This window comes from Erithacus rubecula, assembly GCF_903797595.1.
Source record: "Erithacus rubecula genome assembly, contig: scaffold_135_arrow_ctg1, whole genome shotgun sequence".
In the NCBI taxonomy this organism is placed as follows: Eukaryota; Metazoa; Chordata; class Aves; order Passeriformes; family Muscicapidae; genus Erithacus; species Erithacus rubecula.
In genome coordinates this window covers 228,617-242,159 of record NW_027636159.1, presented here as the reverse complement: position 1 = coordinate 242,159, position 13,543 = coordinate 228,617, and the positions used below count along the sequence as shown (strand labels likewise).

Genomic DNA, 13,543 nt, shown 5'->3' with positions numbered 1-13,543 from the left:
GATTGTTGTAAAGGTCAGGAGATTTCCTGAGAGTGTTTTCAATTTCCTCCTTGGAGAAGGATGGGAAGGCTGGGGTAATGACAAAAGATTTTTGCTTTTTATACTTTTCTTCCTAGTCTTGTATCTCTGTAAACTATTATTATATACTTACATAACTAAAATCTTTTAATATCTCTAGTACACCTCCTAAACTTTCTTTTAGATTTTTTGAACAATAAGCCGACCTTCTAAATATATTCCTGAAATAATGTCTAGTCTTATTATCAGGAAAAGGATCTACAAGAAGAACATTGTTTTGTTGTTGTTGTTTTTTGATTTTTGTTTTTTTTAACCAGAATGTGAGCAGTCATAGAAAAATAGGGTCAAAGAAGCCTTTGGAACTACTCCAATGAGTTGACCCAGGGGCGTGTAACAGGGGAAACCGAATCTCCTATTGGATGTTCCTGTTAAATATCCTAGTTAATCAACCTTAATAAATTGTTGGAATTGGGGGCTGAGTGTGCCACATTCCCACTGGGACACCTAGAAGCTTCCAATTAAGATCTATTTTGTACTTTACAATTCTAACACTCTTGCGAGGGTTTTTTTCTCTGTTGATTATAGGCAATCAAATAGACAACAGGGGAATGAGAGAAGCAGAACAGGAATTGTACTCAGAGAATCACAGAACATTTGGAGTTGAAAGGGACACACAGGATCACTAAAGTAACATTTGAACATTTACAGGGACTCCAGATCTGTAAATTTGTGTGGTCAGTCTCTCTGCTGGGAGCCTCCCAAAGGGCCTTCAGCCACTCCTCAGCCCCGGGCAGCACCAGCATTCCCTTTGCAGGGCCCAGCAGGGCTCTCCTGAGCTGCCCTTGCCCACCTGCAGACAGCCCCTGCCCCAGGCAGGGCCCTGCAGACAGGCAGGTTTCTGTAGGCCTGGGCAAGGGCACAGAGGGTGAGATGGGTTCTGTGAGCCTGGCAGGGCTCTCAGGAGCGAAATGTCCAGGCCCAGGGAGATGCTCAGGTAAGGAGAGGGGGCTGAAGAGAGCAATGCTGGGGGCAGGAGGGCACTGTTGGTGTGTGGAAGGTGCCATGCACAGGTGGGTATGGGAACACTGCCCTGAGTGCCCGGCTGTCTCTGCCCTGCCCTCCTGGCACAGCACCACAACATCTTCTCTTGTTACTGCACTCCCCTGATATTGTCATTGTAATCTGCTGTTCTCAGGGAGGCTCTGGGATTGCAGCACTGAGTCAGGCACTGCCCTTGGGATTCCTGCCAGGCAGGGATGTCCATGGGAATGGGGTGTCCAAGCTTCCCTGTGACCTGTGGAGCTGAGGGCAAAGCAGTCCATGGGAAAGGGGAATGAGCTGAGCCCCTTCCCTGAGATCTCATTATGGGCACACCTGAGGGTCTCCTTGCTGTGTCCTTCCAAGCTCTGAGCTGCCCTCCTGGGTGCAAATCTGTGCCAGAGCCTCTCTGAGTTCCCTGAGTGTCCCACGGGGAAGTGCAGAGATGCCACAGCGGAGGAAATGCTGTTGGGATTGCCAAGGGAACCGTGAGTGTCCTTAGCAGAAAGGGGTGCTGAGAACTTGCTCAGAGACCTTTAGAGAGGGTGAGATATTCAGGGATCCCTCTGCTCTGGGCAGGGTCTGCTTTATCTCAGGGTGGCACAGGAGTGTGACTGTGCTCGGATTCCAGGCAGAGGGGGAAACCCAGGGCATTTGGGAACAAGCCCAACCTTGCCCTAAGCCACAGGGAATTCCTTGTCTCTCACATCTCGCAGGGGCAAACTGTGAGTGCAGCAGAAATGCTGGGGATTTCTGTCCTCGGAAAAGCAGCAATTATGTGTGCCTAGGAAAACAAATCCTAAAACCAACTCCTACCATACTTTGGACTTGGGAGTGCAGAAGTTATCAAGACTTTCTGCATTAGGAGTTATTCCACTGACAAATCCCAGATACCCAGCCTTGTCCCTCTGTCACACAGCCACAAACCCAGGGCAGCAGAGCAGGGATGGCTCCTTGAGAGCCACCATGCACAGGCCTAGCTGCTCCTGGCACTCTCAAACAGCACAACTGGAGCACAGTCAAAGACCTGGGTGAAGGTTTTCCCAGGGGAGGAACAAAAGTAGGTGAATCACAGTGGGAAATTCTACAGGGAATGGCCCAGATTTGGGTTCAATCAGCCTCTGCTGATTTGTCACAATCCTTTATCCATGAACAGGTCCCCAAGGCCAGAGAAAGCAAATGTCCAACACCAGCTCCATCAGCCACTTCCTCCTGCTGTCATTGGCAGACACGAGGCAGCTGCAGCTCCTGCACTTCTGCCTCTTCCTGGGCATCTCCCTGGCTGCCCTCCTGGCCAACGGCCTCATCATCAGCGCCGTAGCCTGCGGCCACCACCTGCACACCCCCATGTTCTTCTTCCTGCTCAACCTGGCCCTCACTGACCTGGGCTGCATCTGCACCACTGTGCCCAAAGCCATGCACAATTCCCTCTGGGACACCAGGAACATCTCCTATAAGGGATGTGCTGCTCAGTTTTTGTGCTTGCTTTTCTTTATATCAGCAGAGTACTATCTCCTGACCATCATGTGCTACGACCGCTATGTGTCCATCTGCAAACCCCTGCACTACGAGACCCTCCTGAGCAGCAGAGCTTGTGCCCACATGGCAGCAGCTGCCTGGGCCAGTGGCTTTCTCAATTCTCTCATGCACACAGCCAATACATTTTCCCTGCCCCTGTGTAAGGGCAATGTCCTGGGCCAGTTCTTCTGTGAACTGCCACACATCCTCAAGCTCTCCTGCTCCAAATCCTACCTCAGGGAATTTGGGCTCCTTGCTGTTAGTGTCTGTTTGGTATTTGGTTGTTTTGTGTTCATTGTTTTCTCCTATGTGCAGATATTAAGGGCTGTGCTGAGGATCCCCTCGGAGCAGGGAAGGTACAAAGCCTTTTCCACCTGCCTCCCTCACCTGGCTGTGGTCTCCCTGTTCGTCAGCACTGGCACATTAGCCTACCTGAAGTCCCCCTCCGTCTCCTCCCCATCCCTGGATCTGGCCCTGTCAGTTCTTTACTCGGTGGTACCTCCAGCCCTAAATCCCCTCATCTATAGCTTGAGGAACCAGGAGCTCAAGGCTGCAGTGTGGACACTGATGACTGGAAGGTTTCAGGAACATTAACCTGTTAGCCAGTTGCTGAAAATCACTTGTAATAAAAGTCATCTTTAAAACTCCTTCTTGGTTTGGTTGTGGAGTTATTCTTCCTTTGTTTTTGTTTTATGATATTGTCCATAAAAAAAGCCACTCTGTGTTCCATTGCTCATTATGTTTCTCCATCTTATCTGTGGCCACAAAATATGTCAATAAAGGGTTGCAGTCTTCGTGGCTTTAAACACACTGAAAGATTTCCCTCCCAGTATAGTTTCGCTGGAGATGCCCCTATTGTTCCCTTCTCTGGAGCTGCAGCAGCAATGTCTGTGTGCAGAGCTGGGGCTGATCAGTGCTGAAACAGCAGCTGTGCCCAGCAGCAGCAGCACTTGGTGCTGCAAGTGCTGCTCCTGTGCCACTGCCCCGCTGCCCTCCTGCCCCTCATGTTGCTGCAGGGCCTGAGTCCTCTCAGGGCCAGGCACAGCCCTGGGGGTGGCAGTACCGGGGCTGCAGCAGGGACAGGCCATGGGCACTGCTGAGGCAGCACTGATGCCTCAGGGCACGGCCTGGGGGCTCCAGGCTCCTTGGCTAGGCTCTCTCCAGAACACTTGGCCCGGCCGATGCTGAGCAGAGAAAACCCCTGTGAGCATCCCCAGGCTGGCCAGGGGCAGGCTGAGGGCAAACAGCATGACTGGTGCTCTGCAAGGTCCCTGCAAGGGGGAGAGCCTGGCAAGGAGCAGCAGAGCAGGGGCTGATCCATCCCCACTGTGCTGGACAGCCCAGGGCAGCGTCCCAGAGCGTCCTCATGCACCTGCCAACAACATCCCCCCTCTGCAGCCCTGGCCTCTCCCCCAGCTCATACAGGTGCCGCATCCTTGCAGGCACAGACACGGCAGCACTGGCTCAGGAGCCCCTGTTTGCATTGCACAGAGCAGGCGTTAGCATCCCCATGGTGCTGCTGTGGGGAGATGGAGCTCAGTGAGCACAAATGCCATCAGCCCCTGGGGACAGCAAGGGCTGGGGGATGGGAGGGAAACCACTGAGGTTTGTTGTGGCTTCTGCAGTCAGGCAGAAACTTTGTTCCCATGAGGTGTGAGTTTCCTGTCCCACTGCAGATGTTGTTGCTCAGACCCACAGCTCCCTTGTAGCCACCCCCACAAAGCCCTGAGCATTTCCTCTTCTTCACATTTCTTTTCTTTCTTCTTTCCTGATCCGCATTTACACCTCTTGCCCATCCGTGTCCCCTCTCCTGAAAATAGCTCATCCCTATTTTACCATTCGTCTCTGGCCCCACTCCCCTGTTCCTGAGCAGGCACCATGGGAACATCCCTTTGGGAGCAGGATCATCCTACAAATTTTTCAGTAATTTTCTGCAGGCTCCTGCAGTGCCTTGTGCTGCTCCCTTGCCACAGGCACCACAGGCCAAGGGGACCCATCTGGGCTGGTGTGTCTGTGGCAAGGGAGCAGGGGTTCCCTGTTCTGGGCAGTGAGGGGGGCTGGAGAGGCTCTGCAAGACTGACAGGATGGGCTTTGGGGCTGTGTGGAGAAGCTGAGGGACCTGGGCTGCTGGACCTTCTGAAGAGGAGGCCCAGGGCACATCCTGCAGCTGCTCCAGAAATGGTTTCAGAGAATCACGGAATCAGCCAGGCTGGAAAAGACCTTGAAGATCAAGTCCAACCAGTGCTCTGACACCTCCTTGTCTTCCTGAGCCTCCTCCTCTCCAAAATAAGCATTCCCTGTTCACTCAGCTGGTCCTCTCAGGACTTGTGCTCCAGACCCCTTACCAGCCTTGTTGCCCTTCTCTGCACACACTCCAGCCCCTCCATGTCCCTCCTAAAGTGGGGAGCGCAGATCTAGACACAGAACTCGAGGTGCTGCCCAAGCAGTGCTGAGTACAGGGGAAGAATCACTGCCCTGCTCCTGCTGGGCATTCCTGATCCAGGCCAGGAGCCATTGGCCTTCTTGGCCACCTGGGACACTGCTGGCTCATATCCAGCCTGCTGTCCATCAGGTGTCCTGCACATCCCTTTCTGCCTGGTCGCAGTCCAGCCACTCTGTCCCCAGTCTGTAGCACTGCAGGGGTTTTTGTGGCCAAAGTGCAGGACCCAGCACTTGTTAAACCTCACATTGATGGATTTAGTCCCTGGATCCAGCCTGTCCAGGTCTCTGTGAAGAGCCCTCCTACCATCCTGCAGAACAACAATTGCAGCCAACCTGGTGTCATCACAGTTCCATGAGGCCCTAGAATGTCACAATGTTCTCCACAATTCTATGAGGCTTCCCAGTGTCACAATGTCCCTTTGGTTCCCTGGGACCCCTTAGTATCACAAAGTCTCTGGGAACCTTGGGCCCCACGGTGTCACAATGGCACCTTGATCCCCCAAGGCCCTGGAATGTCACAGTGGATCTTTGGTTCCATGAGGTCTCGCAGTGCAGCAATGCTCTCCTTGGTTCCACAGTGTCATAATGGCCTTTTTGTCCCAAGGGGCATCATGGTGTCAGACATGTTTCCTTCATTCTATGAGTCCCTGAGGAGCAGCACTGGCCCCTTGGTTCCTTGGGGCCCTGCAGTGTCACAATGGCCCCATCATTACATGAGGTGCTGCTCTGTCACAATGCTCTGCATGGCCCCACAAGGCCCTGCAGTGTCACACTGGTCTCTGTGGTTCCATGACGCCTCTGAGTGCCACCTTGAATTCCTTGGTGCTGCAGTGTCACAATAGAGACCTGGTTACACAAGATCCTGCAGTGTCACAAGGGACCCTTGATTCCATAGGGCACTACAGTGTCACAATTGTTCCCTTAGTTCCAAGAGTTCTTGCAGTGGAACAGTGGCCCCTTGAATCCATTGGCCTCAGGCTCTCACAAGTCTCTCCTTGGTCCCACAGTATCACAATGGCCCCTTGGTTCCACAAGGCCCTGCAGTGTCACAGTGGCCTCTGTGCTTCCATGAGGATCCAGAGTGTCACAATGGACTCCTTGCTTCCATATAGCCCCACAGTGTCACAGTGGCCCCTTGGCTCTGTGGTGCCATGTTGTACACAGTGTCAGCATGGTCCTCTCAGTTCCATGAGGCCCTGCAGTGTCACAATGGTCCCTTGCTTCCCCACGGCCCTGCAGTGTCACAATCATCACAGAACCACCCAGGCTGCAAAAGACCTTGGAGAGCATCAAGTCCAGCCTGTACCCAACACCACTTTGTTACCCACACCGTGGCACTCAGTACCACATCCAGTCTATGCTGAAACACCTCCAGGTACAGTGACACACACACCTCTCTGGGCAGTGCAATGCAATGCTCAATCACCATCTTTGTAAAGAATATTTCCTAATGTCCAGACTAAACCTCCCCTGGTGCTGCCTAAGCCTGTGTCCTCCTGTCCTGTTTCTGTTCCTTGGGAAAAGGAGCCTGAGTTCCATCTGGCTGCACTCTCTGGTCAGGGAGTTATAGAGAGTGATGAGGTCTCCTCTGAGCCTCCTCTTCTCCAGGACAAACAGCCCCAGCTCTCTCAGCCACTCCTCATAATACTTGTGTTACACACCCCTCACCAGCTTTGTTACCTTTCCCTGGACATGCTCCAACCCCACCATGTCCTTCGGACACAGCATTTGAGTGCTGCCCAACCAGTGCCGAGCACAGGGGAAGAATCACTGCCCTGCTTCTGGTGGCAACTCTGTCCCTGATCCATAATAGTTCTAGGGGTGGGATGAGGGAAATGGTGGGGAGGGTGTGGGGACAAAATCTGACCAATTGTCATGTCAGCCATGAAGGGTCTTGATTTTCATATCAGTTCAGACTGCGTTAGAAGGTGCTGGGGTTCACTATCAATTGGACATGCTGATATCAATCTATAAACAGGGAAAGACAACAGGACAAAACTGTTCTCTCTGTATTGTTTTCAATATTCTATATTTAATTGGAATACACTTCTGAAATCTTTCTAATTAACCACAGAAGAATTGAGAACTGAAATAATTCCCAGGGGCTTTTTTTGTTCTGGTGTTTTCAACAAATGATTATGAACCTTTGTCACTGAATTCCTGAACTGAGGAGCTCAAGAAAGAAGAGGCCTCTGGAAAAGTAAAATTCATCAACAGCCTCCAAATGACTGAGGATCCATCCTCATCAGAGCAGGAATGAACAGAAATGGGCACAGCTTTGTGGTTGCCCCAGCTCTGGGATGGGCCCTGGGCCTGGAGCAGGAGAAGCTTTGGAGGGCTCCAAGGCCGGGGCTGTTGTGCTGGCCTGGGCAGATGGGATGGCAGCAGGGGCTGCAGAGCTCTCAGGAGCTCAGGGAGAGGGGAGCAGGGCACACAGGGAGCCTCCTTTTGCCTTGGTCAAGCACCTTCTCATTCATCACCCCAAAGGGACGTACCCACTGACCACTCACACTGACCACACTCAGTGTACTCACTGACCACCCCCACTGACCACAACCAACTGACCACATCCTACTGACCACAACCCTCTGACCACACCCACTGCAAAGACACCAATGCCCACACCCCACAGACCACACCCACTGACCACCAAACTTACCACACTGCCACTCACCAAAACACTGACCACCTCCTACTGACCACACCTGCTGACCATGCCACTGACTACCCCATATGGCAACACCCACTGATCAGACCTCACTGAGCTCCCATACTGACCACAACCACTGACCACGCCCAGTAAACACACTCACAGGCCTCCTCTGCATACCACGCCTCAATGACCATAGCCCACTGACCATACCCACTGACCACAACCAGTGACCACACCTATTGACCACAGCCAGTGACCACACTCCACTGACAAACTGACCATACCTTCACTGACCACACCAACAACCACATCCCCTGACGACCCAACTAGCCACCCCCACCCAACTACCGAATTGACCACATTCACTGACAACAACCACTGACCATACCCACTGACCACTCTCCAATGGCAACTTATCTGACCAAATCCTCTGGCTAGAAATGCTTACCACACTTCCTCTGACCACCTGCACTCACCACCCCCAGTGACAAGCCACTGCCACCTACCCCTTTTGTCTAGAGTCACCAAAGATCCTGGGTGTAACCTGGCCAGCTCCATTGGCATGATAATGGGAAAAATTCTTTAAATTGACACAGTAATAGAAAACCCCTCAACCCCCAACACCATGGCACTCAGTGCCACATCCAGTCTTTCCAGAAACACTTCCAGGGACAGTGACTCACCCACTTCCCTGGCAGCCCATTCAAATGCCCAATCACCCTTTTATTCAAGAATATTTCCTAATGTCCACCCTAAAACTACTCTGGTGCATCTTATGTCTGTGTGGTTTTGTCCTTTCACTGTTCCCTGACAGAAGAGCCTGAACTCCACTGGCTGCACCCTCCTGTCAGGGAGTTTTAGAGAGTGATGAGGTCTTATCTGAGCTTCCTCTTCTCCGGTATAAACAGCCCCAGCTCCCTCAGCCACTCCTCACAGGACTTGTGTTCCATACCCCTCACCAGCCTTGTTGTTCTTCTCTGCACACGCACTAGCCCCTCCTTGTCCTTCCTAAATTGGGGGCCCAGAACTGGACACAGCACTGAGGTGGTGCCCAACCAATGCTGAGCACAGGGGAAGAATCAATGCCCTGTTCCTGCTGACCACACCATTCCTGATCCATTGGAGTTCCAGGGGTTGGATCACGGAAATGTTGGGGAGTGTGTGGAGACAAAGTGCTATTGATTATCAGCCATGAAGGGTCCTGCATTTAATATTTATACCAGACTGCATTAGAAGGTGCAGGAGGTCAATATGAATTGGACATTGCTGGTATCAATATATAAATATGAAAAGAAAACTTAACAGGACAAAACACTTATCTCTGCAATGCTTTCAATATAATATAAAGTACATTCACTTTGAATACGCTTCTGAAATCTGTCTAAGTTACCACAGAAGAATTGAGAACTTAAATTATTCTCGGGGGCATTTCTTGTTTGGGTGTTTTGAAGAAATATTAATGAGCCTTTATCACTGAATTCCCGAAATGAAGAGCTCAAGAAAGAAGAGTTCAATTTTAAGTTTGCCATGGATTTAGCCTTGGCCAAATTGACAGTTCATCCACTAGAATTTTTTACACATTTACTGCTGCGAGATAGGATTATGAGGAAGGCCAAACAAGCTCACACTTTAAAGGGTACAAAGAAAGTGGGAAAAAAAAAACCCTTCAGGATAAAAGTTTCTCAGCACTACTCTTCTCCCCACAACTTCTTTTCTTTCACACTGATAAAGTACAGAAACAGATCAGTCAGTTTACCATCTCTAAAAATAGCTATTCACCAATTTATTTGGGTGAGAAGAACTTCTCTTCAGTCTATGGAGATTTCTCCAAAAGCAAACACTTTTCTCCTGGCCTCTATGTCAGTGAATCAGCCATTCAGGAGAATGTAAATCTGATCACTGTGTAGACATCCCTTCCTTGACTTACAGTTACCCCAAATGTAATTGTGAAGACCATATCAAGTTATGGGGCACATTTTAAAGATTATAGTAGTTCAAACAAAATCTCTCTTCATCTTTGAAAACAGAGTTCTTTCTTCTTCTCTTCCCTGGGGGACAGCAGGGATCTTCATCTCTCTCCTCTCTATTCAAATTTCTCATGGGATCACAGCCATTTCAGCATCTGCTTTCTTTAGCAAAAACCCATCTGCTCATGTCTACAGTTAAAACATTTGATCCTCCCCATAATGCATTTTCTATGAATTATAGGGAAATAGGAGTCTCTTCTCCATGTCTTAAAAACAGAGAAATTTCAGTCCACGACTCACCTCCTTCTGTCATCTGAGACCTGGCTCTTCCTTTTGTCTGACCTTGGTCTTTTCATGCTGATTCTGTGCCTATCTTCACCTTGGTCCTGGTCTTTCACTCAAGAGAGAGAGCAAAGTGTCTGCAAGTCTCATTCTGGGCAGTGAAAGAGTTCGTATTTTGCCCAGGCCTGCAGATGGTCAAGTGATCTCTCCTGGGCCACAGCCCAGAGTTATTTTACGATGGAAACTTTTTCAGTGGCTGCACTGGGGGCCGGGGCCAAGATAGCAGGTGCCCAAACCAGAAGGGCAGGGGCTGCTCTAGGAGGGGGGCAGGATCTCGACAGCCAGGCTAGAACTCAGAGGCTGCACCCATCGGTCAATGGCTCTTTGTCCCCCTTGCCTTGTGGTTTCTGGAAAAACTCATCAGGGGCAGCATTCCAGCCACACCACGGGCCAGTCTGGCCACTCTAGGGGGTGGGGGAAGTAGGCAGGATATAAGCAGCTGATGGCCCTGCCTAGCAATACCCCTCCCCCAAGTTACTCAAAATTTGGAAGAGGACAGAAACAGAAGAAATAGAAGACACAGAAAGAAGGGCAAAATAGTTACAGAGAAGCACACACACTGCTAGCAGCTCCTGGATTCCAGCAGTGTTCAGTTCAAAATTCCAGGGGTAGGTAGGGTCAAGATGTGTGCTTAGCTAGTGGTCCGTCCTAAATTCTCCTTGGTCTTCCTGGGTCCTTCCCCTGGGAGGGACTTTGGGTCATTTGGTCACTCAGGAGCTGGGCTGGGACTCCAGGGTTGGGTGTGGAGCATTGACTTTGGTGTGACACAGACCCCAGGAGCAGAAGGAAAGGTAAAGACCATAGGCTGAGCCCATGGTCTGTGTTTTTTTAAGCCCCTGGACCTTCATGTGCCTCCCCCCAGGTAGGACCTGGATTGTTTGGGCAATCAGAGACTAGGTCAGCACCAGCCCACTGTGTGATAGACTGACAGCTCATCCCGAGGTGTCTGGGACATTGATCTCCTCCAGTCTCTGACAGCAACCATGGAGACACTGTGGAACCTCATGGAACTAAAGAGACCGTTGTGACATTCCGGTGCCTCATGGAATCAGGAGGACCATTGTGAAACTCAGAATCCCTATGAAACCAATGGTCAAAGATGACACTTTGGGCCCTGCAAATCCAAGGAGCCATGGTGACACTGAAACAGGGGGAATTAAAATTAAAATTGAAGAGTTAAGTGTAAAAATACAGGAGGATGCTTTAGCTAGAAGGGAGCTGACAAGATTCTATGAATGCTTAACTTCCGCTGTCTTTGCAGGAACACAAGGACAGAGCAAGGCTTCAAAATAACATAGAGTGCCAAGAATGCATAAATGGGGTGGAAGAGTGACATCTCTTCTATATAATGGGGTTTCCTTAGACCCCTGAGCCAGCAAATACTGGTATCAATGTCTGAAAAGCAACTAAAGACTCATAAGCACACATTAAGAAGACAAGGTGGAAAGTTCAACTGATAGGACGACTGTTTACTTCATCCCAAGGAACCCCAGACGATCACCAGAACAAACAACAAGGAGCAGTGCGCAGTCACAAAGAGGTGTGGGTCTAATTTTAACATGAAGCAGGGACAGGCAGGGTTAGGACATGAATTTGTATCAGGTGCATTGTGCAATCCTAGTTTGTAGAGAATAAAAAGAGAGGAACAACTTGCCAAAGCTCTGCTTGTTTTTGGAGGAGCTATCCCCCTGGCACCTCAGTGCCAAATAAAATACATACCTATAACTTTGTGGGTTATAAAGCTTTTCCACGCATCAATTTGGGTGTCCCCACTGCTCCCCTGAGATTTTGGGGTTCCTCTTTACCCTCCAGATCTGAAGCTGGTGCAGAACACCATCCTCACTGATCGCAGAGACCAAAGTGCCTTGGTGTACTTACGCTGCATCCTCTCTCAAGGTAACTTGGGATTCCCTCCCACCCCTGGGGCCCTGACCTGGAGTTTTGAAGTGCCCACTGAACATTGGGTGCCCCCTGACAGGCTCCCCTACCAAGGGTCATCTTTGTCCACATCGACAGGGAGGATGCACCGGTGGCCGTCATCTTCTCCTGGGTCATCATGGTGAGTTGGGACACTTGAGTACTCCAAAAATCACCTAGATATGCCCCAAAATGACCTGGGTATCCCATGGTAATCCCTAACATCACTTGAGTATTCCCAAAAAAACCCATCTGGGTACACCTGGGTACTGTCCAAAAACATCCTGGATCACCCCACAAATCATCTGGATACACCTGGGTAACCCTTGGACACCTGGATAATCCAACACTCCTTGGCTCCCCCAAAATTAGTGTTCCAAAATACCTCATTGCTTTGATTGGGTAGACCTGGTGTCCCTAAAAATCTGCATTGTCTTTATTAGGTAGACTGGGTGTTCCTAAATGCCTTCTGACTTCAATAGGATAGACTGGGTGTCCTGTTTATCCCAAATTATTGTCACTAATCTCTCAGTGGTCCCAGTTTTGCCCCAGTGCTCCCAGTAACCCCAGTGCCTCCCTTAGCTGCTCCCAGTGTTCCAAGGAATATCTCCCAGTTTGACTTGTTTGCCCTCCCAGTTATCCCAGTGCTCAGAGTTTGCCCACTTTCCCCCTTTTCTCCTTTCTAGTGCTTCCAGTTTCCCCCCAGTGGTTCCAGTTCCTCCCCCAGTGCTCCCCCTTAGCTCTTACCAGTGTTCCCAGTTCAACCAGTAACCATTCCTGATCAGGTCCTATTCCTGGCAAGACCTGGTGTCCCTCAATCCCCATTGACTTCAATGGGTATATGCAATGTCCCCATTTTGCTAAAAATCCCAATTTTGGCCTTAGAATTCTCAGATATTGGGCTGAAAATAGATTTTTTGGGCTTACTTGGAGGCACAGTTCCAGCACAGGCCACATGTGTGGGTTCAGGACTGGCATGCAGGAATTCATCCAGGATTTTTAGAGCATTAGCACCTCAATCCTGGAGCAGAAATTCACAGAATTCAGCCCAAGATTTCCACCAGATTTACCCAAATCTCATTTTAGCCTCAAATTTCCTCAAATCCACATTGACTTTAATGGGTAGACCAGGTTTCCCTAAATCCCTATTGATTTCAATAGGGTAGACCTGCAATCCCTACATCCCATTTGATTTTAAATATGGTAGACCTGGTTTCCTTACATCCCCATTGATTTCAAAGGGTAGGTCTGATGTCCAAAAATTTCCTATCAGGGGATTAACATTTCAAAAGACAGAGTAACTGAGAGACATCATCAAAGATGGTTTATTGCTTTATTGGATCAGTCTCATAGAAGAGTAAGACATTAAAGGTGTCACATCCAAGGCTATAATATCAGAAGCCATCTAATTCTTAGCTTCAATGCCTTATGTTAGTTTTTCAGCCAATTAAATACTTCCATGAAATTCGCTAGCATCTTTTTACACCAATCATTAATTGTTTCACTTTTCATGGCTTTTCCACAATGTGTCATTTTTCAAACCAATCATAAAAAACTTCACAAACCTACATTGATACATCTTAAACTTCGAACTAACTATAAAAAGTTCTATTGATAAACTTTAAAATCTTTTACTATCTTACTTAAA

The 13,543-nt window shown here is 49.5% G+C and overlaps 1 protein-coding gene across 1 annotated transcript; it reads left to right on the top strand.

Annotated features, from left to right (window-relative positions):
• Positions 1–2,235: 2,235 nt before the first annotated feature.
• On the top strand, positions 2,236–3,168 carry LOC306815456 (olfactory receptor 14A16-like; the record flags this gene model as incomplete). Its single annotated transcript, XM_079332013.1, has 1 exon — positions 2,236–3,168. The coding sequence occupies one exon, from the start codon at positions 2,236–2,238 to the stop codon at positions 3,166–3,168; it is 933 nt and encodes a 310-aa protein (XP_079188139.1).
• Positions 3,169–13,543: the final 10,375 nt, after the last annotated feature.